Source organism: Typopeltis vanoorti, chromosome 12, assembly GCF_054136105.1.
Source record: "Typopeltis vanoorti isolate ZY-2024b chromosome 12, IOZ_Tvanoo_1.0, whole genome shotgun sequence".
Classification (NCBI taxonomy): Eukaryota; Metazoa; Arthropoda; class Arachnida; order Uropygi; family Thelyphonidae; genus Typopeltis; species Typopeltis vanoorti.
Window position 1 is genome coordinate 126,045,513 of NC_143560.1, and position 25,831 is coordinate 126,071,343.

The following is a 25,831-nucleotide window of genomic DNA, read 5'->3' on the forward strand; positions in this document are numbered from 1 at the left end:
AAGACTGCATGGTTGCTCCTTCTCATCAGAGGCAGAGTGTTTACTGTTTCTAATAGCATCAGAAGATGTATCCATACTTTACTGTATGGATACATCTTCTGATGCTATTACCAGATCCAGCACTGTCATGCTGGATTAATATGCAGAATATGTTTCATCATCTGAAGAATATTCAATATGTGTTGGTACAGAAAGGGGAAGGAATTACTAGACTAAATGTGTTCCATTGCACATCGTAAAATATCAATGAACTTCACTCATCATAAAACGTTTGTAATCACAAGGTCTGTGTTCATTAAATTAATTAGAAGTCACAATTTGTTAGTGCATGCAATGTTCTTAAATACGAATTGTTTATTTCTTGAGAATTCATAAGTAAAGGTTTGCCAGTATACTTTTGTGTCATTTGAATTATGAAGATGTTGCTATCCATAACAACATCGTCAGCGAGACTCTTCTTATTCCTCGTATCTTCTCTCCCTGCAAATTTGTGCACATCTTTATGTTGGAATGTGGTGTTAGCAATGACTTACCATTATTATTATCGTTGCCTTTTTCTCCAAATTTTCCCAAAACATTTCTGGTATTCATTTCCTACTCTGTTGTTTAGATCTCCAACAAGGACCAACTTTTCAAAAAATTCTTCATTAGTAGAATTTCTGTTGGACCATAAGCACAAATGGTCTGATTGTCCAATTCCCCATTTTGATGTTTGTCCTCATCGCTCTACTTGATATTGCCTGCCATTCCAGAAGATTGTCTTCATTTTTGTCATTGAAGGTTATATCTACTCCTTTCTTTCCATGATCATTATTGCTGGAATATAAAAACTTACATTGTTGCTTAGTAAGATCTCATCTGTTTTTTCCTTCTTTATTTTGGTAACACCTATTATATCAATCTGGTATTTATCCAATTCTTCTGCTATTTCCATTTCTTTTTATTAATCTTATGTTGATGGTGCCAATTTTGAACTCTACTGATGTTGAATTGGGATTAGTTCCAATAGCTGACTTTTTACTGTTTGCCCTGGTTCTCTGATAAAAACAGTGGGGGCCCTTGTTTAACCAGTGACATCCCAGCTCTCATCACTTTTCATCTTGCTGTATCACCATTTTCTTTTAAGTGAATGGAAAATACAGTTTGGTCAGTTAAACTCCAAATTGCTAGCTCATCTTCATTTGTTCAGTATCCAGGTTGATACAGAGTTCACCACAAGAAGGTGAGGATTGGACTTGATGTCAGATGTTCTGCTTGATTCTCCACATTCCTTAAAATGCTATTTGAAGGTCTCCCCAGTTGTCACTTAAGCTTTGACCCATAAGCAATCCCTGTTAATTATCAGAGCTATAGTATTTTCTGATCTTCTATTTCACTTTCTAAAGCACTTATAATTGCATCAATATACAAATAACTTGGTCATTCTGTGTCTTTTTCCTCCTTTGAGAGGACTTCTCAACATGCCAGTTTTGCTTATTCTGTTGTTTCCATATGTAATTTGCCATTCTCACTAAAAGTTGTCAAAATATTTACTACTTCTGTAGGTTCATCGTTGAGAATGCACTTTATTTTCATTGTTCTTGTCATTTTCTTAGTTTGTCTTTTTATTGCTGATTTTCATATCTAACTTGTTATAGTAGTTGTTCAGTACATTGAGCCCTGAATAAATCATGCTGGATTTATTTAAACATATAATGTCATCTGTGTAAATTAAAGAAATATCTGTGATTTTAATATTAAATTAAATGCCTTTTCTTCATAATATGATCACTATAAATTATGAATAAGAGTGGAGATAGTGCTCATCAGGTTTACGACCCTCAGCTTACACCTGATATCTAACCATCTTCCTGTATCTTTAGTTCAGAGTTGATGCATTGCTGTGAATAATATCTCCATTACACCTTATAATTGTAGTTCTTGAGCAGCTTTTCTCTTGGCACCTTTTCAGATGTTTCTATAGCTATACAAAGCTATATTCCCATGATTTCTCAATTATTTGTCTTAAAGTGAAAACTGATCCTGGCAACCACTATTTGACATGAACCTGCATGTTCTTCCACAGTTTTTCCAAGCATCTTAAGTGCTTTTGGCATTGGTCAATGGAACTTCACCAAACGTTATAGGTATTAGTAAGACTTGGCTAACAGTTGATGATGTAGTTACAGGGATAGAATGTGAAGGGTTTAGTATTTTCGGGAAAGATAGAAAAAATAAGTGATGAATTGCAGCCACAAAGAATAAGAGATAGGCAGAAGGGTGGCTGTTCATTTGAAGCAGTCTGGTGTGAAATTAAGGCCAGTAAGACAAAATATACAGTTGATTGTTGCTATAGTCCAGGGAGTTCTACAGATGATCTGGAAGACATGCATCAGCAAATTAGTACAATGAATACAGGTCGAGTGATTATTATGAGGGACTTCAACTATGGACATATAGACTGGAAGGAAGAAATATCACATGGTAGGAAGGAAATTGAATTTATACACCTACTAAGAGATAATTACTTGAGGCAGCATTTGATGGAGGGGACTAGGAGTGTGAGAGTATTAGACCTATTAATGGGATCAAAAAAGTTATCCATAACCAAGGTGACCACATTGCCTCCGATTAGTGAAAATGACTATGCAGGTTTGATTTGGGAGATTGTACAACATGGGAAATATTCTGTCAAGAAGGGGGTATATGTGGAACTACTACAAGGCACATATTTATGATAAGCTTAGGAAGAAGCTTAAATCTGTGCCATGGCATAAAACACTGCAGGGTAAGAATGATAGTAGTGCATGGAGATTACGGAGGATTAATTAGATGGATGAGTAATATCATTAAGCATGAGCTGCAGAAGAAGAAAATGCTGTGGAGGATATATAAACAGGAAGGTAACTAACAAACTCACGAACAGTATAATGCTCAGGCAAGAAAGGTGACCAGCATGGCAAGAAAGGCAAAATCAGATTATGAGAAGAATCTGGCTGAGCAGACCAAAGGAAATCCCAAAGAGTTCTTTCATTATGTGGCAAGTAAGAGGAAGAATGACTATGGAAGATTAACCTTAATGAGTGATGATGATGGTCACAAGGAGATAGAAGCGGATAAAATACTTAAGCTACTGACTGAACACTTTGTAAGGATATATCATCCTAGTGAGGTTACTGCTTTAACCTGTGTGACAGACACCACTGTGGGAACAGAGGTGGATTAATTAGAGGCGCTTAGGATATTTCAGAATCTCTATGTAAATACAGCTGTGGGATTAGATGGGATATCAGTTCAGGTTTTGCAAGAATGGACAAGGGAACTTGCATTGCCTCTGACTAAGCCTTGAATTTAAGTCTCAGCTTTGGTAGAGTTCCAAGAGATTGGAAAGAGGGCAAAATAATTCCCTTGCATAAGGGAGGTTCTAAGACTGCAGTAGCAAATTACAGACCAATCAGTATCTCAGGCGAGGTGATAAAAGTACTGGAAAAAGTACTTTTCCAATACTTTTTTGTGAAGGGTCGGTCATGCCTTAGTAATTTACTAACTTTTTATAATAGAACAATAACAGAGTTGGGTAAAGGAAATGGTTTCCCAATGATTCTACTGGATTTTGCAAAGGCATTTGACAGAATATCACATGCAACTCTGTTATACAAATTAGAACAAATGGGGATGGATATGACACTGGTTATGTGGATAACAAGGTGCATGCCAGACATATTTCAGAAAGGGGTACATGGAGGGGCAGAATCAAGGGGTAAACAGGTGACTAGTGGTGTGCTGCAAGGTTCATTGCTGGGACCATTGCTGTTTAATTTGTATAAATGATATAGGAAATAACTTGGAAGGAAATATTCAGTTGTTTGCTGATGGTGCAAAATTATATAGAGTAATAGTTAATCAAAAACGATGTGGAGAGCTTGAGAATGATTTAAAGAGGCTGTCAGTGTGGGTAAAAGATAATGGATATGAGTTTAATGTGGAGAAATGTAAAGTTATGAATTTTGGGATAAATAGATTATAAGTTGTGTATCACATTGATGGCACTGTAAGCTAGAGATTCAGGAGTGGTGGTAGACAGAGAGTTAAAGTTTAGAGGACATGTTGCTAAGTTAGCCCATAAGATTACTTGGCTATTGAAGAACACATTAACAAGTGGAGATAAGGAAGTTGTTATTGCTCTTTATAAGACCATGATACATCTGCATCTGAATTACTATGTTCAAGTCTGGTCTCATGGGCTTCTTGGGGATGAGGAAGTTGTAGAGAAGATTCAGAGACGAGTGACCAAGATAGTGAGTGGTCTGTGAAATCTTCCCTATGAAGATAGATTGAGGGTGTGTGGTTTGCAGAAGTTGGTTGATAGGCAAAAAAGAGAGGATATGATAGAAACATTTAAGTTGCTTAAAGGGTTTTATAGGATTAATGCAGGAGAAATGTTTCAGCACTTGGTTGGAGGGACCAGAACAAGGAGTTATTCCTGGAAGCTGAATAAAGGTGTGTTGGACAGTATTTTTGTTGGAGTTATGAATGAGTGTAATAGGTTGCCAGAGTCAGTTTTGAGTGTTATATCTGTTAATGGGTTCATATGATAGATTGTATGGATAGTTTAGGTTTCTCAGATGTCTTTGGACTCCATGGAGGTGCCAGTCCAGTAATAATAATAAGTATGCTTGCATAAATCTTAACTGGGACACGCACAGTAGGAAAATATCTCTGAAATTCTTGAATTCCGTTTCATTTCTTTCTTTTTTTAGATGGATAGCATTGAGAGCTATACTCCAGTCCTTCAATCTTCTGACCAGACCTTCTGAATTGCATTGCAGTTCCAGTAAACTTTTTATACCACTTATTTTTGAGCATTTCTTGTTGATCATCTACTCTGCGTTTCTACATTTCAGCAGTTTTCTAATGACTTTTTCTATATTAAGTATTGAGAAGTATTCCATTAATGCATTCCCTCTTGAATATTTTCTCCTGAATTCTATTTCTTCTTGAATATTTATTGTTCTGTCATGCTCATCTCATTTAGTATTCTTTTGAAGTAATTACTCCAGATATCATGAATATTTTAATCTGTAGAATTTTTCTTACCTTTTTAATTTTTCTTATCTTGGGTTCCTTATATACTACTTTTCGCTCCCTAAAATTTTCTTTCTAAAATTTTCAATAACTTCCAGATCATTTTGCCATCTCGATGATGGTTATTTTCTATATTCTTACCATAGTCTTCCCATTACTTTGGTTTAGCTAATTTTAAACATAGTTTTCATAATTTTTTTTTCTATTCTCTAGCTGAATTACTATCTAGGAACTTATGACTTTCTTAGTTTTTAAGAACTGTTCTCTTTAACTTCATCAGTCCACAAAAAAATTCTGATTTTTCTATTCTTACAGAACTCTTCACCACATATCTACCTGGAAATCATTATTTTCTTCAGAGTTGCTAGTTTGTAAGGTTTATTCTTATTTTCAGGTGCCTTCATTTTTTTCCTCAAATAATATTTGAGTCTACAGTTCACCTCTGAAAGTTGCTCATCTTTGATCATTGTTACTACTTTCTCATATAGTGTTTGTTTTCTATGTGATGTTAATTTTTATTCTACTCATAACTAAATAGTGATCACTATTTCAGATCTCTTCCATGCTCTCATCCTAAGCAGTGATGATATCGTTAATATCGGCAATAACATAGTAAGAATTTTCTTATTTCTTGTATTTTCTTTCCTTGTGTTTTTGCACACGTCTTTATGCTGGGACCATGTTATTAATGTTGAACAAAAATCACCCAGGTACTTTTGTTATTAGCTTTACCATTTATCTACAAAATTTTCCAAACATTTCTGTATGTCTAGTATTCGTTTCTTACTTTAATGTTTAGATCACCAATAACTACAAGCATTTTGTAGCATAACGACAAGCAGAGACAAGCAAGTTATTGTTCCTCTGTATTGAGCCCTGATAAGACCCCATCTCGACTACTGTGCTCAGATTTGGTCACCTAGGTTTCTTCTTGATGGGGAGGATGTGGAGAGGATCCAGAGGCAAGTGACCAAGATGATAGCAGGTCTGTGGAATGAACCGTATGAGAACAGGTTGAGGATTTGTGGGTTGCAAAAATTGGTTGATAGGCAGAGGAGGGGAGATATGATTTAGACTGAAGGGTTTCTATAAAATTAATTCAGAAGATATTTTTGAGAACAGGGCTGGTTGTGGGAGGACTAGGGGACATCCATGGAAACTGGGCAAAAGTGTGGTTAGTAAAAGTGTTAGAGCTGGGTTCTTTACTTTTAGAGTAGTGAATGAGTGGAATGCGCTCCCTGATTCTGTGGTGGATGCTGTGACAGTGAATGAGTTTAAGGCGAGGTATGATAGATACTGTATGAATGTCGAATAGTTGTGATGAATATGATTTGGGGCCTCCCTCGATGAGTCTAATGACTCCCTGGAGTTGCCCGTAATAATAGTAATAGTAATAATAACAGTAATTTGCTTTTCTTTATGTCAGCTGCTTTTACCAGTGACTCAAAAAAAAGAAAAATCCTCCACTTCTTTTTCAGCAGAAGTTGCTGTGGGACTGTAGCACAAATAAATCTCTGTTCAGTTTCTAACTTTGAAATTTGCCCATATCACTTGAAATTGCCTGCCATTCAAGAAGTTTTCATATTTATTGTTGAATGTTATAGCTACTTCTTTCTTTCCCTAATTCCTGTTGCCTGAATTCTATGTAATGATATCACTAATATCACCAATAACAAAGTAAGAGTTTTTTTTTTTTGTTTCTTGTCTTTTTTCCTTGTGTTTTTGCATACATCTTTATGCTGGGACCATGTTAGTGGTGGTGAACAGAAATCGCCCAGCTACTTACTTTGTAAGTACCTGGGTAATTTTATTGATATTAAGTATGGAATGTACAAATATTAAGGGAATGTACTTTTGTAACATTTTATAATTATTATTATAACCAATACTTAGTACAGTTTGGTTGGCTCAGTCAAAAAATTACTTACCATCTTTGTGCATTTCTGTATCCATGTAAATCCGCATACTACGAGAAAGTGCAGTTTGAATATTTGATAGAAGCTCCACTTGATTCTCTGCATTCTTAAAGGCTACATGGAGCTCTCCTCTCTTTATCTATCTTTTGGCCTTAAAGCAACTCTCTAATCAAAAAAATGTATGTCCACGTTAAATGTAGTGATGATCACTCTACAAGATTGATATTATGAAATGCACTTTTTTGTTGTCTCTCATTATTTCTTTACTCATTTGATATATTTTAAATATCTTATAGAAATGTTTTAAGAATAAATATCACAACTGCACAAATCTGAAATTTGGGAGTTGGTCTATTTTAAATGTAATGTAATGTAATTAGATGTAATGAAATAAATAATAAAATGTATTTATTTTTCTTTCAGAACTGCTCTTATTACTGGCTGTTTGGGCTTTATGTTGGTTACTATGTTAATCATCCACTTTATACTCCTCCTAGTAAGTGATACTGAAGTTTTTGCATAAGGAAAAATATATTAAGAATTCTTTGTTCATTTACATATGCTGTTGGTATGATGTATACTAGATAGATTGAGTGATTCAACATTGAAATATGCTATGGTCTTTAAAATGTAAATGGTATATTTTGAGAGCAGTAATATTATGCTATCCTTTCATGTTCAAGCAATAAGTATCATGAAAGGAAATGTGTTTAACACATAATTTTGACAAGTTTAATCTAATCCACAAATGTATATATATATATCAGAGATGGGAAAACCAAATTGAATTCATACCAATAAAATCAATATTTTTCTTGAAATTAAAAAACAAAACAAAAAAAACATGAATCCAAATTTAAATTGATAAAAAATATCAGATTAAACTGAGAGAAATAAGCAAATTACAACATGAGAAAACCGTTTCGACACCCCCCCCCCTCCTCCAAGTAAGGGTGTCACTATGATCACATGGGGTACAATTCTTATGAGGATTCTATTTTTCTATTTTGAGCCATCAGAGAGTGTAATGTGATGTTCCTTTTTTTTTCCGTCAGTTCAGAGAACTGATTATTCTTTCTGAAATGGATGCCACTGGAATTAAGTGGATTTGACTTAGCTATATTTAAATGGTAGAAAAGAGAATAATGTTATCATTGTGCACACACATTGTGTTGAACAAAAAGAATTTTCTAATTTTAGTTGATTTTCTTTTGCACATTTTTTAAAAACTTTCTGACCAGTAGAAAATTAGACAGAGTGGTAATTTATAATTCAGATGCTGGAATGGAGGGGGGGGGGAATTAGACATCTTCAAAATGCACATAAATTTTGAATAAAGCTATATAGCATACATCTCATATATTTTCACCACATCTCATATACATCAATTAAGAATTGGAACATACGTTGCAATTTTAAGCTCAAGGTGAAAACAGCTGAGATTGTACTTAGATATTATTTAGATGTAAATTGGTGATATTGAAACAAGTTTCACAATCAGGAAGTGAGGTATGCAACTTAACCTCATTTGTTGTTGTTAATAAAAAGTGAAAACCTCATATCAAAAACTGAAGCATGTGATCCATGTAATGATATTTTGCAAGGAAAGAAAAAAAAACACTGAAATGTATTTAATTAATAAATTATTTGAATATATTACTATTAATAAATAGTTAACATAATTATTTTCAATGCATGCACTGGAAAATAGTGCAGAAATTATTTCTGCAATATTGTCAGTAAAATGAAAGAACATAAATTAATTATCTTGTTCCATTACATTGAAAATGAAAGACAGCAAATTTACCAATAGTACATAAATTCATTGCTGCTGCTGATCTCTTGCGCCATTTCAAAATAATTTATTTTCACATGTAAAATTTTTTTTACTCACAAACATAATAATTAAATTGTACAGTAGAAGCTTAAAATATTGAGGGAGAGTAAAGGATATTCCAAGTAAAACAGTATACTTTAAGTCAAATGGACATAAAGATTTCTATGATGCAGTTAATTTGTTAATGGCAATTGCCATTAAGGAATAACAGTGGAGTTGGGGTAATTGGATGATAAAAGGCAGAAAGGACTGATGTTTTGATCCTTGAAAAATCCTAAGGTGATTTCCAGATTTCCCCCACTTCAGCCAGTAGGTAGGTTAAAGTAGGGTGATGAAAAGGCATTCAGAAATGGGCCATTACAAAATGAATCAAGTGTATTAAAATTTTTCTCTTAATGTTCTGGTAAGGAAGCAGAAGCAGCTTGCAAAGTAAGTGACTGTAATACAGTTTTTTAAGCACCCTTCTGCTGCTAAAAGTCTCAGAAAGCATCTCAAAAGGCACCACTCAAAAAAAAAAAGAAAAAAAAATTCATTTTGCTAATGAGAAAAAATGAGACTTCATTAAAAATACATTATTCTCGTAAGGTGATAAAGCAGAAGAAAATCATGGTTCCAAATGCGTGAAAACTTTAGAAGATTTCATTTATTCAACAATCAGCATTAAAATGGATTCAGTGACATTTATTAATAATAATAAATTTAGTTTAATCCTTTATCCAAGTATGAGCAAACAAAGTTTGTGCCTGAAAATATCTTCAGGACTGGGGTAAGGTAGTACAACACTGGGCCCAGTCCTGAAGATATTTTCAGGTGCAAACTTTGTTTGCTCACACTTGAATAAAGGATTAAACTAAATTTATTATAGTCTAACCAAGTGAAAAATAAACTTTAGACATTTAATAATGTTTTGATTGAAATGGTTACTATGAAAAGTAGAGTATTTTCTGCATTAGAAGATGGTGGACTTTGCAAAATCACACAATCCATTAAAAAAAATACTCAACATTTCAGAGGACTGCAAGAAAATTTCAAACTTACTAAGTCGATGAAAATGCTTCAGATATTATGTATTAGCAGAGGAGCTCCAAAGCAGATTATTTTTGTTGCAAATAGACATCACATATTTTGACAGATTTGACTTGGCATTAATGTTCAGTTTATTAGTGCCATTCTCTACAAGTAAGGACACTAGCTGTTGCAGAATTTTCTAGTGCTTATACAGCAGATAACATCATTAGTGCTTATACAGCAGATAACAACAAAATATTTCTTCAGTTAAATGTGTTGTGCACACTTTGCAACTTGTAGTAAAAGATTTTAAACATTTTAAATAGTGGTATTGTGTGCAAATCCACTCAGTGCTTAATTTTGTCCACCTTTCGTCTAGGAAATGGTAATGTGAGTGTTAAGTAAGTTTGATTTAAGTGTTAACCCAGAGTATTCAATTATGACTAATAACGCAAAAAAAAAATATATATATATATGTGTGTGTGTGTGTGGTGAAAGCTGTCAGAGATATATTTGTCAAGTGAACAAAGCAACAAGCAGTATTAATGAATTAAGTGATGTGATGTGATTAATTTGGTGAAATTAAATTGTAAAATATTTCTTCAGTTAAATGTGTTGTGCACACTTTGCAACTTGTAGTAAAAGATTTTAAACATTTTAAATAGTGGTATTGTGTGCAAATCCACTCGGTGCTTAATTTTATCCACCTTTCGTCTAGCACTCTACTAATATAGCCAGCTGTTTACATGCTTTACAAACACTTCATAACATTTACTCCAGTCATCTCTCTAATTATAGTATTTCTTATTATATCTCTTTTTGTTATATGATGCATTCTTCTTTCTAAGGCTCTTTGGGCCACACATAATCTGTCTTCCTATTTTTTTTCGTTGTTGACCATGTCTCACTTCCATAAGTAAACACTGGAATAATGCATATATTAAAGAGCTTTCTTTTTAGGTATAGGTAAATCTCCTGACAGATAATCTATATACAGCCAAAATGCTTTGTTTTCCTATGGGATTCTTCTGCTTATGTCTTTCTCTTGTTTTTCCTTAAAACTAAATAATTGTCCAAGGTAAATATAGTCTTCACAGTTTCATTACAGTTATCTGTTAATTTTAGTTCAGTTTGATCTAAATTTGTCATCAGTTTAATTTTAGTTAATCTTTAATCTAATAGAAAACTGTATTAAGGACATGAAATGGTGGACTTTGGCAAAAGACAGAACTGGAAAGTTAAGGAGAAGGCCAATATCCAGTAGTGGATGGAAAGAGGCTAAAGAAGAAAAAGAAATGTATGCAATGACTATATCTGAAGCATGAAAATTAACTGACAAGTTATGTACTCCTACTATACTGACTCTTCTGAAAACAACAACAAAAAAAAAACCCATCATATACCTATTCTAGATGTAGTTACTTGGTGGTGCTCAACATGTAACATAATATCCCTTTTGTTAAAACTTCAAACAATTATCAGTGAGTTCATTGAAATTATTGGGAATGAGATACAACTTCACAATTCTTGAGAAAAGTTAAATAAAATTAGCTTTAGAGCCAGCTAAAAATGCTACACTGCAGTTGCAAGGAAAATTTAACACCCAGTGACTTTTTACAAAGTGTGACTGCATTGCAAAAATGAAATGTTAAAAAATCAGTATATATTGGCTTTTAGCATCTTAGATGCTATGAAGATCGAAGAAAAGAGCTGTTAGAGAAGAAGGCATTTGTAGCATCATTGCATTGTATGAGATCCTACATTAAATATTTTGTTATTTGAAAGGCAACAAGAAGAAACCTCAAGAATTGATTAGTCATAAATTAAAGATGCCAAGAAATTATATTCTTGGTTTAATCCTTTATCCAGTGTACGCGTGAAGTAACTTCATGACTGGGCAACTCATATATAGAGGCTAATGACTTCACATCACTTGCCTTAGCATCCCATAAAAACTTCCAACATCTACCTCTGATCCAGAGTATTTTAGTAATAAGTTGTGACACCTTTTGACTACTTGTATATGGAAATATGACTTCTGCATTACTTTAGCCTTTGTATTGAGTTCTCATCAGTGGGTCTGGCTCCCACTGATGAGAACTCAATAAAGGTCAGGTTAGCAGCCCTTTCCATAATGTTTAGATGGCGAACCTATGGCACGTGTAGCAAAGGTGGCATGTCCGAGAATTTTGCTGGCATACCAACGATTTACAGATGATATCCTTTTATATACTTATAAATTATTCAACCTTTTTTTTTTAATTGTTACAATACCTACTGGTTAAATTTTGTTTTACATGTGAGAGCAGCTATGAAGACGTGCATATCATTGGTGCAGTATTAACAAAAGATCGCATGACCCAAAGATAAAAGCAATCTACAATTGTTGAGTTGAAATGCTAATTCTCTTCAACCAAGTTCTATAACATCTGAAACTGTCATAACATTCACTATATATTTCTTAGTTTTAACACATTCATGAAGGGGTGTCGTTTATCGTTCAGACTGAACTTCTTATTACTCGGCGGGCTCAACTCACACAAAGTTTCAACCCTTGGTTGAATTTTATTGCTGCTTGTTTGCGTTTGAGCTGGCAGGCAAACTCACACACTCATTATATGACATGTTTCAATTTGTGGTAGAATTTTATTTGAAGTTAGCCTTTTTAATCTGTCATAATTATTGAGAATTTCAAATGCAATAAAATAAACACTTATTTCATGTAATTGAAAAATTGGACAATAATTTTTAGTTAGATACTGTGTTTTCAGTGCAACATATGTTTTTGCTTGAGTCTATACAGCATAGTTTCTGTGAGAGGGGATATGTGATTCATTAGTTAGTGCCGTTTTTTATTCCAGCTGTCTCTAATTGCACGATTTGTCGAGAAATATATTACACAGACTGCAAACGCCTCTGTACCTTATTCAGGGATACAATAAAACTACTTGCTTTTCTTGCATCTGCAGTATAATGGCTGTTGGGGAGGGCGTGTTGTTAACTGTATGGAGTAAGTTACTATCACCTTGACATGAACATGTTTAAACATTTTTCGTGTGCTAGGTATATGCAAAAGTTTTTAATGCTTTTTTTTCTCTCGTAAAGTAAAATCAGGGGTGCGAGTTATATTCGAGCAAATACGGTAAGTTTTTTGCCGAAAAGTTGACATCCTTCTGCTGCTTCCCCTTCTCAGCTGACTTCTATAGTGAGTTACAATGCATAAATATTTTTCTAATTAATGTTTTTTTTTTTTTTTTTTTCTCCCAAACCAACATCATTATAATCAGTTTGATAATACAATAATCAATTTTACACTGAATTGGTGATCAAAATGGAATATGTCAATAAAAATTAGCACAGATTAATTTAATGATGTTGACCTGAGGAAACTGAAACTACAATATGCCACAAGATTTCATTAGTCCAGTGATAACTAATTTAAATGTACTTTTATATTTGTTTAATTAATTCATTAATTAAGTTAAATTAATTTTCTATTAATTTTTCCCTATTAAAAACTGCTTGGCCTATCGCAACTCGATTTGTGAATTTTTGAATTTTCCATTATACATGGCCATAAGGATATGTGCTTTGCATTATAGGATACTGAGGCAGGTGATGTGAATTCATTAGCCTCTATATATGAGTTTGCTCCTGAAGTTACTTCAGGTGCAAACTTTGTTTGCTTACACTTGGATAAAGGATTAAGCTAAGAATACAATTTCTTGGCATCTTTAATATATAGTATAACCAAGTGGAAAAACATCCAACAGCTGCATCAGTTTACCAAAAATCTGAGAGACAGTTATTGAAGATCTAATACTTCTCTCTCTCTCTCTAACTCTCTATCCAACAATATATGCCACCAATTAGGACTTTAGTTCCTTGTGTTGTTCATTACAATTTTTTTAAACTGATCCAACTGTTAACCAAATTGTTACTGATTGTGTACTATGGCAAATAGTTTCTGTGCTCTGCAGATTCTAGGTGTAATACCAGCAAATAAGTTAAATAAATATTAATTATTTCCTTATTATTCTGTGTTGTGAATTAATACAGTCAAATAAAATGACATTAACTGGCAACAATAAGCCTTTCTTCTTGTTTAAGAAGATGCTGTTGATCACCTTTATTTTTTATGTGGCTCCCACCCACGAAAGGTTTATTTGTAAACCTTTTATTATTATTATTATTATTATTATTATTATTATGGGCAACTCCAAGGAGTCGACAGACTCATCGAGGGAGGCCCTAACATCATGTCAAGAACAACTATTCGACATTCACACAGTATCTATCATACTTTTCCTTGAACTCATTCACTGTTATAGCACCCACAACAGACTCTGGCAGCTTATTCCACTCATATTCACCACTCTAAAAGTAAAAAACCTAGCTCTAACACCCTTACTAACCACACTCTTGCCCAGCTCCCATGGATGTCCCCTAGTCCTCCCGCCACCACCAGTCCTGTTCTCAAAAATATCCTCTGAATTAATCCTATAGAAACCCCTTCAGTAATTTGAATGTCTCAATCATATCTCCCCTGTTCCACATATCAACCAATTTTTGCAAACCACAAATCTTCAACCTGTTCTCATAAGGTTCATTCCATAGACCTGCTATCATCTTGGTCACTTGTCTCTGGATCCTCTCAACCTCCTCCCCATCAAGAAGAAACCTAGGTGACCAAATCTGGGCACAGTAGTCGAGATGGGGTCTTATCAAGGCTCGATGCAGAGGAACAATAACTTGCTTGTCTCTGCTCGTCAAAGTATTCTTCAGCATCCAAGTGATTTGACGAGCTGATTTAGCCACTTTTGCAATGTGCCCCCTAAACTTCAACTCCCTATCCACCAACACTCCCAAGTCCCTAGCCTCATCAATCTCCTGGAGTACAGTTCCACCAATGTGATATAGTGCTGCTAATCTTTTCACCCCAAAACACATAACCTTACATTTTACTACATTAAATCGACACTCATTCTCCTTATCCCAGACCTCCAATCTATCCAAATCATCCTGCAAAATTTTGACATCTTTTGCATTCACTATTGCCCTACCCAACTTTGCATCATCAGCAAACAAATGAACCGTTCCTCTCAGATCCCTCCCTATATTGTTAATGAACAAATTAAACAGCAGTGGTCCAAGAACAGAACCCTGCGGCACACCACTAGTCACAGGGCCGTCTTTTGGGCTCTACTCCTGAATAAACTACTCTCTGATATCTCTCCATCAACCACCCACTTATCCATCTCACCAACCCTATATCCATTCCCATATGTTATAGTTTACAGATTAGAATTCCATGTGGTATCCTGTCAAATGCCTTAGCCAGGTCCAGCAGCATCACTGTAAACCCATTACCCTTATCCAGTTCAGCCGTCACCTTGTTATAAAACTTGAGCAAGTTACTGAAGCATGATCTACCCTTCACAAAGCCATGCTGTCCCCTGTACAGTATCTCGTTTTCAGCAATCCATTCCTGTATTTTTCCCTTGACTACTTTCTCCAAGACCTTGACAACGACTCCTGATATGCTGATCGGTCGGTAATTTGCAACAGTAGTCTTAGATTCTCCTTTATGCAGTGGAACTATTTCCCCCTCTTTCCACCCCTTTGGGACTAAATCTTATACTACATTTGTACCATAGGTGGGCTAAGAATTTTTTTTTATATTGATTTATATATATATATATATATATATATATTTTTTTTTTTTTTTTTCTATTTTTACTTTTTGTTTACATAGTCCAGAAACTCTCCTCTAGAGAGACCAAACATGGAACTTTTTGAAGCCACTTCTCTGATAAGTGGGGGCTGACTAACACAACTTCAGGAGAAGATATGTGCAGTTGATGCTGATAACAAGATAAGTCATGTAGATATGAAGACTGCAGAATGTTAAAATTCACACCTCATCCATGAGAAGATGACTGGAGAGTTTACTTGAGGCTACTGAAAAGTGTAAGGAAAATGCAGGTAGCAGAAAAGACCATAACAGTTTTTCATCTCTTAAAGAATCCAGCAGTGACTAATTTGATTTCATTGTGGAATACTGTACTTAAAATATGACGTGTGGCCTAATCAAAGCCTTATACCATGGAACAAGAATCTCCCTACTTCTACAATTCAGTGTCCTTCGCATGATTCCCAGAAGCCTTTGTGTTGTCTTCACAATTTTGGCTATGTGTCCCCTAAATTTTAGATCCTTATCCACTATCACCCCCCAGATCTCTTATTTCTTCTACCTCCAACAATATATTCTCACCAAACATAAATTCTGCATCCCATCTTTGTTTTCCAAATTTTAAAACCTTACATTTTGCAACATTGAACTCGCATCCCCATTTTCGTGCCCAATCACTCAATTTATTCAAGTCTTCTTGTAAGGCCACAACATCTTCACTACTCTTCATGGTTCATCCCAACTTTGCATCATCTTCAAACAACTGAATATCCCCATCCAAATCTTTACCAATATCATTAATATACAAGTTAAACAGTAATGACCCTAAAACAGATCCCTGAAGCATTCCACTAGTGACATTCCTTTTCCTAGATATCCCCCCCCCATACACAGCTTGTTGATACCTATCAGATAGCCAGTCTCCAATCTAATATCCAAGCCCATCTGCTCTAGTTTGACTATCAATTTATCATGAGGTACTCTATCAAAAGCCTTTGCGAAATCTAAGTATATTACTGTGTATCCTTCTCCTCTGTCCAAGGAAGCAGTCACTTTATTGCGATAAGTAAGTAGATTACTAAATCATGACCTCCCTTTAGCAAATCCATCTGTCCATCAGAGATAATACCATTGTTGTCAACTCAACTCTGGATCCTAGTTTTCACAAGATTCTCCAACAACTTAACCACAACACCTGACACACAGATAGGTCTATAGTTTGATGCTTGAGTTCGATCACCTCCTTTATGAAGTGGCACAATCTTGCCCTCCTTCCACTCCTTAGGAACTTGACTGAGTGCAAGACTCGTATTGCACTCAGTCAAGTTCCTTACTTGACTGAGTAAGAGTTGACAGGGAGTTGACATGTCAAGGCAGGTGTCAACTCCCTGGCACATTCCTTCAGAATATGTGGTGATATATTATCAATTCCCACAGCCTTATAAACATCTAGTTTACTCAATTCCCCATACACCTCTTGCTCACTTACAGTCAGTCTCTCCTCCCCATCATCAACTGCTCTCAATCTCTCCATGAAGTCACATTCACAAGATTGAAAGACCTTTATGAACTGCTCATTAAGTATCTCCACCACACATTCTGCAACAGCTGTCTTTATACCATTTTCTCCTATCAATGTCATCCTTCCATAATCAGCTGTTCATACCTCTCTTTAGCTACCCTCACCAACCAATTCACCCCCCTTTCCTGGTCTTTGTAGACCTCATGGAATTGGTTATTTCCACTTCTCTTATGCTGCCTCCACAATGCCCTTTTTCTCTGTATTGTATGCTTAATCTCTTTATTCATCCACCTACTTTATTTAACCTTCTCACCCTTGGAATACATTTAGACCAGTGCTTCCCAAACTTCTGGATGTCAGGGCCCCCTTTGGAGAAACTAAAATATTTCACGGCCCCCCTCGAAAAAAAATCGTAATATAGATATATATTAATATAATATAATGGAGTGCTTAAGGGTCAAAGCTATATAACTGAGAGGAGACCTCCACATAGCCTTTAAAGGAATGCGGAGAACCGACCAGGGCTTCTGACCTAATGTCCAATCCTCACCTTCTCGTGGTGCACCCTGTTGGGTATCTACTTTGATACTGAACGAACGAGGATGGGCTGGCAATTTGGGATTTAGCCGACCAAATTGTATTCTTATTGGTTAAACCAAAATAAAAAATGATGGTACAACATGACAAAATTTCATGCCGGCTGGGGCGTCGCCCGGTTAAACAAGGCCCCCGTTGTTTTCGCCAGGGAACCAGGGTGATCAGCGAAAAGTCAGCCACTGGAACAAATCTGAAAACAAACCCCAACTCAACATCACCAGAGTTAAAGATCTGTACTATCAACGTAAGAAGCCTGAATGGCAAAGAAATGGAGCTAGCTGAGGAATTAGATAAGTAAGAGATCGACATAATAGGGGTGACTGAAACAAAAAAGACCAAAACTGGTGAGATCTTTCTAAGCAATAAATACAAAATGTTATATTCAGGCAATTACAATCAAGGAAAAGAAGGAGTAGCCATAGTATTCAACACAAAATACGAAGCTAATCTTCTTGAATGGCAGTCAGTCTCAAGTAGAGTAATGTGGGCAAATATGAGAATGTGGAACTGGACAATGAAACTTTTTTGTGCCTATGGTCCCACAGAAGGTTCTACTAAGGTAGAAGTGGAGGAATTTTTGACGCTCTAGAAAAAGCAACTGACACAATGAAAAAGGAAAAGTTGGTCCTTGTTGGGGATCTAAATAGCAGAGTAGGAAATGATTGCGAGACATACAAAAATATTTTGGGAAAATTTGGAGAAAAGAGCAAAGCTAATAATAATGGCAAATATCTGTTGGATTTCTGCTCAGGACATGGACTGGTTATTACTAACACCATGTTCCAACATAAAAATGTGCACAAATTCACATGGAGAGAAGAGGCTAGGAATAAGAAAAGTCTCATTGACTATGTTATTGTTGATAGTGATGTCTTCTCCCTGGTGCAGGACACCAGAGTGTACAGAGGATTTGAAATTGGAAGTGATCACTATTTAGTCTTGAGCAGGATAAAATTCAATCTCATATTGAAAAGAATAACATGTAAGAAGTTTTAAAGCGAATAAAAGTTGAGCAGCTCTCAGATGTGAACTGTAGACTAATATACAGAAAGATTATTGAAAAGAAAATGAAAGAGTTTGAGAACAGGAATCAAACCTTGCAGATTCAGTGGCAAACTCTGAAGAGAACATTGATTGATTCTGCCAGAGAGGCATGTGGTGAGGTTGTGTGCAAGGATAAAAAAATCAGAACTCCCTGTTGGACACAGGAAGTTAAAGAGGCAGTGAAGGAAAAGAAGAAAGCATATCAAAAGTTCCTGGCAAATAAGTCAGCTTTTACTCTTAGAGAATACAGAGACAAATGTAAGAAAGCAAAACAGTGTGTAAAACTAGCTAAACAAAAGTCATGGGAGGACTTTGGCATGAATATAGAAAATAAACATCAAGAAGGTGGCAAAATATTCTGGAGGTTGTTGAAGAAGCTTAAGAATGGAGGAAAGAGTGCTGTAAAAGGAGTTAGAGATGATAAAGGTGACATGAAAACAGGAGAAAGAAATATCCTTGAAGTATGGAGTAATTACTTTCAAAAACTGCTAAATGAAACAAGCAGTGATGACAGCACAGTGATAAAAAACACTGACCAGGCATGCAGTCAGGAATACATATCCATACTTGAAGTAGAAAAAGCCATCAAAGGCTTGAAATGTGGAAAGGCAGCAGGAGTATATGATATTCGACCAGAAATGCTGAAGTATGGTGGTATAAAAGTCTTACAGTGGCTGCACTGCATAGTTCAGAAAGCCTGGACAGAGGGACGAATTCCCGATGATTGGAGTAGAGCTCTCATAGTACCCATATATAAAAAGGGAAATAAAACTGAATGTGAGAATTACAGAGGTATTTCCCTACTGAGTGTTCCTGGCAAGATCTATGCCAGTATACTTGAGAAACGGTTGAGAAGAAATGTGGAAGCAAAGCTTGGTGAAGAACAAGCTGGATTCAGGCCAAATAGAGGCTGTCAGGATCAGATCTTCACTTTACGACAAATAGTCAAGAAAGCATGGGAATATAACAAAGATCTGTATTTAAGTTTTGTCGATTTGGAAAAGGCATATGACAAGGTGCCAAGAGAGAAGCTATTCAATACGCTGCAGTTATATGGTGTCAATGGAGCATTATATCAAGCAATACTTAGTCTTTATTTGAGTTGTAAGTCAGCAGTTAGAATTGAAGGAAGTACAGGAAGATGGTTTAATGTTAAATCTGGTGTGAGACAAGGATGTACATTATCCCCTCTATTATTCATTATTTATATGGATCACATTATGAAGGAAAGTGGTATTAAACCTGATATCAAAATTGGAGATGTTAATGTCAGCCCTTTGCTTTATGCGGATGATGTTATACTTCTAAATAAATCCTCTACAAGTCTGCAAGATTCTCTGACTAAATTGAATAGCTGTTGTAATAGATATGGTATGAAGGTCAGCAATAAAAAGACAAAGACAATGAAAATAGGCAGAATCATTGAAAATGTCAACTGTGTTGTGAATGGAGAACCTGTGGAACGAGTAAAACATTTCAGCTACTTAGGCACAATTTTTACTGAAGATGGTAAATTAAATTTAGAAATAGACAACAGAATCAGCAAAGCTGGTATGGTGGGAAGTCAATTGAATAAATTCATATGGAATAAGAGAGAAATTAGTCGGAACACTAAATTAGCTGTATACAAGACAGTGTTCAAACCAGTTTTAACTTATGGATCTGATAGCTGGGTCAGAAGTAAAACACTTGACCAAAGACTAGAGACCGCAGATATGAGAGTACTGAGAAAGATTAGCCGCGTGAACAGTTGGCATCAATGGCAATATCATATTAAAAATGAGGATATTAGGAAAGAATTTGACATTGTCAGCATCCAGGAATGTGTTAGCAGAGCTAATCTCAGGTGGTATGGTCACTTAAACTGAATGGGAGAGGAAAGATTAGCAAAACAAGTGTTCTCTGCCAGGTTGGCAGCGAAACGACCCAGAAGAAGACCAAGATATAGGCGGATTGATATGGTACAAAGTGCCTTAGTCGATAGAAATATAAGATCTGATTATGTTAGAGTCTTGACAAGTAACAGACTGATTTGGAGGAAAATTGTAGATAGGAAGTTAGTAATGATGTAATTTTTTCATGTAGTACTGTCATATCCTATACACCCCTTGAGGGTACATAGCAGGAATTTGATGATGATGTTGATAATATTTATTGTATTTATATTCAATACAAAACATACACAGTGAATATTGCAAAAATCAAATGCAAATATTACATTTTTAGCATCTTACATACACATGGCACATTATCTCATATTTTTATATAGATAGATATATTGTTATTGTACATTTGCAGTACAAGCACATGAAACGTAAAACGATTAGTAATAAAGAAAGAATTAAAACCATAAAAGAAGTTTAATAATTTAATGTAATGGATGTGTTTCAATACTGCTACACCAATATCAGGTGATATATTTAAAACTGCACTTCTTAGATTTCTGCTTTGAAATGAAACTCATATGAATAAGCAGATATTTACTAATATTCATTAAGTGCCGAAATACGCAGGAAGCAAATTTGTGAACCTGCGCAATGTGTGTCCTATTAAAAAAGAACAAAAAAGAAACAATAAAAATTAAATGTTTCTTTTAAGATAAAAAAATCTACTTAGTCTTAAAACATTTTCAAAATGGGAGTTTTCCCAGAAATAATATCCATCATTTTCAATTTGTTTTCATTATTTCACGGCCCCCCTCAACAAAACCTACGGCCCCCAAGGGGGCCACGGCCCACAGTTTGGGAAGCGCTGATTTAGACATTGCATCTACTAGATAGTTTTTGAAAATCCCCCAAGCTGCATTGATCTCTTTTCCAGCTAACTCCTTGTTCCATGCTACATCTGCAAGCTGTCTCCTGAGCTCTTCGTAATCACCCCCCTTGTAGTTTCACATATACCCTTTTCTCACAGAGGTCCTCACACTGCTGGCAACCACCCATTTAATCACCTCATGGTCACTCTAACCAATTGGTGTATGTATGATTTCACACCTCATTTATAATTTCATCCTCTGATGAGATGACCAAATCCAAGACCCTGAATCCTCGCATGCCCTCTGATACATACTGTCTGGGGTAGTTATCCCTCAAAAACTCAAGAAACTCGTTTTCTTTACTTCCAATTGCTATCTCATCATTCCAGTCTATATTGCCATAATTAAAATCACCCATAATGATCACCCTTTTCTTATTTGCTTGGCTAATTTGATTATACATTTCATTATCACCACCATCCACATTACCTGGTCTATAACAACATCCAACTAAGTATTTGAATCCATTCACCTCTATCTCACACCATACTGCCTCAAAACCACTGGCACTATATCCCTCTTGCATCTCTACTCTGTATGGACATAACTCTTTCTCTATCATCAATAGCACTCCCCCTCTCTTTTTACCCCCTCCGTCTCTATTCCTGTCAGGATGTCGTCCTCGTCCAACCATGTCTCACTTATTCCGACAATCTTTGGCTGAATAGACACAATTAGTGCAAACCATTTCATCTGCCTTGTTTCTTATACTTCTAGCATTTGTATACAAACACAACATCTCATTTCTGGATCTACAACTAGTTCCACTGATACTACTCACTCGATGTGATCTCTCCATGCTCGACTGGGGCCATTTCCCTTTCTGCTTATTCATTTTAAAACCCCTTTCAATTTCAACTGTTTCCTCTTGATCCCAAGGCATCGCATTCCTTTCCTGTCTACACATGCTCTCACCTCCTCTCAGAGCATCCACCTTTCTCACGCTGTGTGCCCGTGTTCACCCTGAACCTCCCCGTTTCTCTGCTCCTCTTGCATACTCATTCTCTCATTCATAACCACCTGTCTTTCTCTCCTGCTCTTCCACATCACTTCCCGCTTGATCTGATTCATTCTCTCTCACTCTAATCACTTCTCTACCTTCCAGCAGCAGTCTCTCCAAGCGACTCACACCATAACACTCAAATGCAGTTCATTGCTCCCATACAGTTCACTTCATCCATCAAATTCATTCTACACATTAATAAACTGTACTCCCGTCTCCTCATACATTTCAGCCAGCATATCATTCATAATCCTTGCTCTCCGTCTCATCTCACCACAGTCATACCTAGGCAGCATGTTAACCACACTTCCTGTCACACTATTCTCTTGTATCCTTCTAAGCAGCCTCCTGATATCCATTCTGATGTGCTCTTTGTTCTCTGTCAAATCATTCGTACCTATTAAAACCATCAACTCCATTGCTCGCTCCCCTCTGCATATCCAATGCTTTAATCACTCTACTCATTTTACCGCCTGGAAAACATACCTTATGCATCCTATCATCCAGCACACCTTTAATAATGGAGTCGCCATACAACGCCACTCGCTCATCTTTCGTTATCTCTTTTGTGCCATCGTGATTTGTTTTAATAGTTTTTATCCAAATTTTCTTAATTTCATTCCGCATCCATTTCATCTCTTTCCTCATCCAATCCAATTCAACTTCTGAATCTCGTGTCACATTCTCTCTATCATTCGATCTTTCTAATTTTCTTACTCTCGACCCCCTCTTCTCACTTTCACTCTCATTCATCCTTTCTGTGTTTCCATACTTTCGGTCCATCATGTGTCCAACTTTTGCTATCATTCATTCTTTCGATTTTTTCCACTTTCAATTCCTGCGTCAAGTCATTTCCAATTTCATTCGTTCTCTCAATTTCGTTTCCTTCCACCACTCTCACCCCACTTTCATCCTTTTTAACATCCGTTATAGTTTTTAAGCGAAAGAACCGTAACATCCGTTACGGTTCTTTCGCCTCTCTTTCACACCATCCTTCTCTTTTGGATATGCACTCATTTTTCCAGTGACATTCTCGCTACTAACACTTTCTGTCATCAATTCCTCGTTCAGGTCACACTTCACACACACCCTCCTTCCATCTGCCCTAAACATCCACAAATCATTTTATGTAATCGAAAGAATACATATAGCACACCTCACACTTAACGAAATGACTGAAGAAGTCTAAATTGAAGTCATGGAATGACAAAGCCATCGCCATGTTTCCTCTGCTGGTTACTACTCTAAGATCTAATAATAACGAATTCGTAATTAAGTTTAGGCAAAAGAAAATCCCCAACACTAATAATACTGGCACAACTTTTACAGCAGCTCTTACTCAAACAAATACTCATATATACTTAATTATTCCAAGAATAACTTATCTCAATCTGGAGCTCTTCTTTCACATGTCTACCACGCTTGACTAACGAGTGCCCTCGGTGATATTCTTGGACTTTGCAAAAGCGCTTGATAGATTATCACATGATAAGTTGGTGTACAAGCTGTAGAGGATGGGAATAGATATGAGGGTTGTTTGAAAAGTTTGGTAAATTTCCAATAGACAGTGACACAATTTGTTCATTCATACCAGTGTTGGCACATATCATCTTTTTCATGACCCCTGGCAAAATTTTAGCCACGTGTGAGACGTAGTTCTCGTTGGGCAAATATTTAAAATGACTTTTATTTGAAGAAGTGGACAGCTGCACAGATCAAAGCCGAGTTAGATGCAGTTCATGGGGACTTTGCACCAGCATTATTTATTTTTGGATAAATGAGTTTAAACGTGGTCGTCAGTCCATCAAAGATGAAGCACATTCCGGATACCTGACTGAGGTCACTATGAAGGAAATGATTGATAAAATCCATGGTATCGTTATGGAAGACCACCGAGTGAAAGTGCACGAGATTGCCGAGATGTAGGCATCTCAATTGAATGGGTGTATAATATGCATGAAAAATTTGTGTGTGTGTGATGGGTGCTGCGATTGTTGACTGTCGATCAAAAACGCATGCAAAAAAGACATTTCAAAGATGTTTAATCACAAATCACAGGATTTTTTGTTTTGATTCGTGACTGTAGATGAAACTTGGATCCACCACTACACACCTAGGTCCAAGCAGCAGTCAAAACAGTCGACAATGCCCAGTGAAAGAGCACCAGAAAAAGTGAAGACTGTTCATCTGGAAAGGTGATGGCCACTGTTTTTTGGGATTCCCAAGGAATTATCATAATAGACTATTTGGAAAAGGGTAAGACAATAACAGGAGTCTATTATGCATCATTGTTGGACTGTTTAAAAGAAGAAATGAATAAAAAAACTGCCAAGATTGACGCACAAAAAAGTGCCCTTTCATCAAGACAATGCACTGTTGCAATGGCAAAATTGCACGAATTTCGGTTTGAATTGCTTCCACATCCACCGTATTCTCCAAACTTTGGTCCCATGTGACTTCTTGTTCTCAAACTTAAAAATTTGGCTCGGTGGGAAAAAATTTTCTTCGAATGAGAATGTCATCAAGGCTGTCAGTTGACTATTTTGTACAATTTGACAAATGCTATTTTTTAGATGGGATGAAAAAATTAGAAACTCGCTGGACCAAATGTGTAGATCTTGATGGAGACTGTTGAGAAATAAAAGTGATTTTTTCCAAAAAAAAACCGTTTAACTTATTTTTTTACCAAACTTTAAAACAACCCTTGTAGTATATTGGTTAGATGGATTGGAGATTGGCTCTGAATGATACAAGCAAGTTGTGTATGATGGAGCAGTCTTAAATAAGGAGGGCAACTAGTGGCGTGCCCCACAGTTCTGTTCTTGGACCCCCTACTGTTTAACTTATTTGTTAATAATATATCATGTGGACTGACTGGGGATCTTCAGTTGTTTGCTGATGATGCAAAGTTGGGGAGAATTATGAGTAGCACTGCTGATGTTAATTTGCTTCAGGAAGATTTGAATAGGCTTTTCACTTGGACAAAGGAGTGGAGTTGTCATTTTGGATTGCAGAAATATAAGGGTGTTGACTTTATTTATGGTGGCATACTGCAGTAAGTGGCTGAAATTCAGAATTTTGGGGGTTGATGGTTGGCAGTAGACTGAAGTTTAGAGGGCTTATTGCGAGTATTGCAAAGACTTGGCATCATAGTCCTTCTAAGGTAAGTATTCTAACATGTAGAGATAGGGAAGTGATTGTGCCACTGTATAAAGCACCGGTCAGACTACACTTGGATTATTGTGCTCAAATTTGGCCACCTGGTTTTCAGTGTTATGTGAAAACAGAGAGAGAGAGAGTCCAGAGATGTGTAAATAAGGCAGTATTAGGACT

General features: G+C 36.0%; 1 protein-coding gene across 1 annotated transcript in view; it reads left to right on the forward strand.

The window, feature by feature from the left end:
- Sc2 (trans-2,3-enoyl-CoA reductase Sc2) overlaps positions 1-25,831 on the forward strand; it is a 279,834-nt gene that overhangs the window by 172,602 nt on the left and 81,401 nt on the right. Inside the window, exon 8 of the mRNA XM_090401561.1 lies at positions 7,404-7,476. Within this exon, the coding sequence (XP_090257687.1) occupies positions 7,404-7,476 (73 nt within the window). The remainder of the gene's footprint in view (positions 1-7,403; positions 7,477-25,831) is intronic.